The sequence below is a fragment of the Raphanus sativus genome, unplaced genomic scaffold (assembly GCF_000801105.2).
Source record: "Raphanus sativus cultivar WK10039 unplaced genomic scaffold, ASM80110v3 Scaffold5642, whole genome shotgun sequence".
In the NCBI taxonomy this organism is placed as follows: domain Eukaryota; kingdom Viridiplantae; phylum Streptophyta; class Magnoliopsida; order Brassicales; family Brassicaceae; genus Raphanus; species Raphanus sativus.
The window spans coordinates 1-2,115 of NW_026620940.1; the positions used below are offsets into that span (position 1 = coordinate 1).

The 2,115-nt window shown below is 33.9% G+C and overlaps 1 protein-coding gene across 1 annotated transcript; it reads left to right on the top strand.

Annotated features, from left to right (window-relative positions):
- The first annotated feature begins 275 nt into the window (after positions 1 to 275).
- LOC130507767 (protein EXPORTIN 1B-like) lies at positions 276 to 1,604 on the top strand. Its single transcript, XM_057002420.1, has 6 exons — positions 276 to 454; positions 539 to 605; positions 713 to 823; positions 934 to 1,041; positions 1,134 to 1,271; positions 1,361 to 1,604. The coding sequence occupies exons 1-6, from the start codon at positions 363 to 365 to the stop codon at positions 1,601 to 1,603; spliced, it is 759 nt and encodes a 252-aa protein (XP_056858400.1). The 5' UTR covers positions 276 to 362; the 3' UTR covers position 1,604.
- Positions 1,605 to 2,115: the final 511 nt, after the last annotated feature.

Below are 2,115 nucleotides of genomic sequence, written 5' to 3' on the forward strand. Positions count from 1 at the left end.
AAGTTTTTTTAATACTTATACAAACTGTTACATTCTTCTTATAACTTAGTGATATTTGACTTTACTCTTCCTCTTCTGCACCAGAATGTACAGTGAACTCGTATCAATCTACATTGGTGATAGTGTTATGTATGCTTCCAAGATATCTGTTGTTAGGCTTCTAAGGTAGGACGGCTTTTTATACCAAATAAAAAAAAAATCACAGGTCTTGATGCCCTAATATTATATTACAAACTTGAATAATGCTTAATTTTTATGCTGCTTGTGACAGATCTGTTACGAGAGAAATCCTGAAGCTGATAAAAACGTTAATAGACAAAGATGAAACCGAGTCACAAATTGGCAAAAAGTTTGTTCCATTAATGATGGATGTCGTACTTGGTGGCTATGCAAGAAATGTTCCTGATGCAAGGGAATCAGAAGTTTTATCACTCTTTGAGACAATAATAAAGCAGTATGTTTTCTTGTCTCTGCTGATGCGTAATTATCAAAAGAGAAGTTGTAAGACAAAATGTAACATGGAAATGTGTTTGTGTAGGTACAAGGTTGCAATGCAAAATGATGTCCCTCACATTTTTGAATCTGTTTTCCATTGCACTTTGGAGGTAACAGATTCTATGGTCCATGGGAATATTATTTTCTACTATTTATGGAACTAGAGATGGAGTAGAATATATAAAGAGTGTCAATTTTTTTTTCATCTTTTATGCAGATGATCACTAAGAACTTTGAAGATTATCCAGAACACCGGTTCAAGTTTTTCTCGTTACTTCGTGCCATTGCTGCATATTGTTTCCATACCTTGCTACAGTTGTCAAGTGAGGTTGGTGATTCTGGTCTTGCATATAGTTGACTTGACATCTCTCTCTATACTAATTGGTTATTACTTATAAGTGATTATTGAGCTTCTCTTGTGTTTGTATCTTCTCTTAGGAACTGAAGCTATTGATGGATTCAGTTATCTGGGCGTTTAGGCATACAGAAAAAAACATTGCTGGAACCGGGCTTAAACTCTTACTGGTGTTAATGAAAAAGTTTCAGGTTTTGAAACCTAACTGTTTCAATTTTATCCCTCATTTATTCTGGCATTATATGCATGATCTTATAACATGTTTTCTCTCTGGTTGTGACAGAAATCTGACTTCTCTAACCAATTCTACCGGACATACTTTATGCAAATTGAGCAAGAAATTATTGCCGTGTTGACCGATACCTTTCACAAGCCAGAGTTTGAGTTACATGTGTTGGTGCTACAGCATCTATTTTCACTGGTAAAATATATATATATATATATATATACACACTTAAAAATCTACCATTTGCTAGTTTCTGAGGATATTGAGGGAGATCAACATTTCAGGTAGAGAGCGGTTCTTTAACAGAACCTTTATGGGATGCTTCCACTGCACCTTATCAGTATCCAAATAATGCCGCCTTTGTTTGTGAATACACCATCAAGCTTCTAAGCTCATCATTCCCCAACATAAGTGTATCAGAGGTGACACAATCTGCGAAAGAACTTTATCGGTTGAGAAGTCACCCTGATATATTTAAGAATCACTTACGAGACTTCCTTATACAGTCCAAAGAATTTTCTGCATAGGTATATATATACTAGTTTAACTACATAGATTGGTGTCTCTTCTACATAAACAACATTTCATTCAAACTCAGTCGAATGTGTTTTTTTTTTCTCTTCTTCAGGATAAAAAAAAGACTTATATGCTGAAGAAGCTGCTGCTAAGTTGGAGAGGGAGATACAAAGAATGCTTGATGCTTCTGGTTCCTGGACTTCTTGCTCCCAAAGAGATTCTAGACGAGTGACTGATGCATAAAATTATTTCTTTCCATAGCAATGTCTTCAAACAGTGTTTTTTTGTAGAGATTCGTAATACACAGAGAAGTGTGGGATTTATTTCTTTTGTTAGCTTGGATGATTTGGTTTAATTACTAGCATCAATGAAATCTTTTCAGGAGCTCAAACCATAATCAAAATTTCCTAATAAATATTTTTTTGTTTAAAACTGATAAATAAAAATTATCTACCTTTTTGTTATAGATAAAGCTATATAGGTTAAGTATGTACATGTAATATGTTGTTATGAATATACTAAT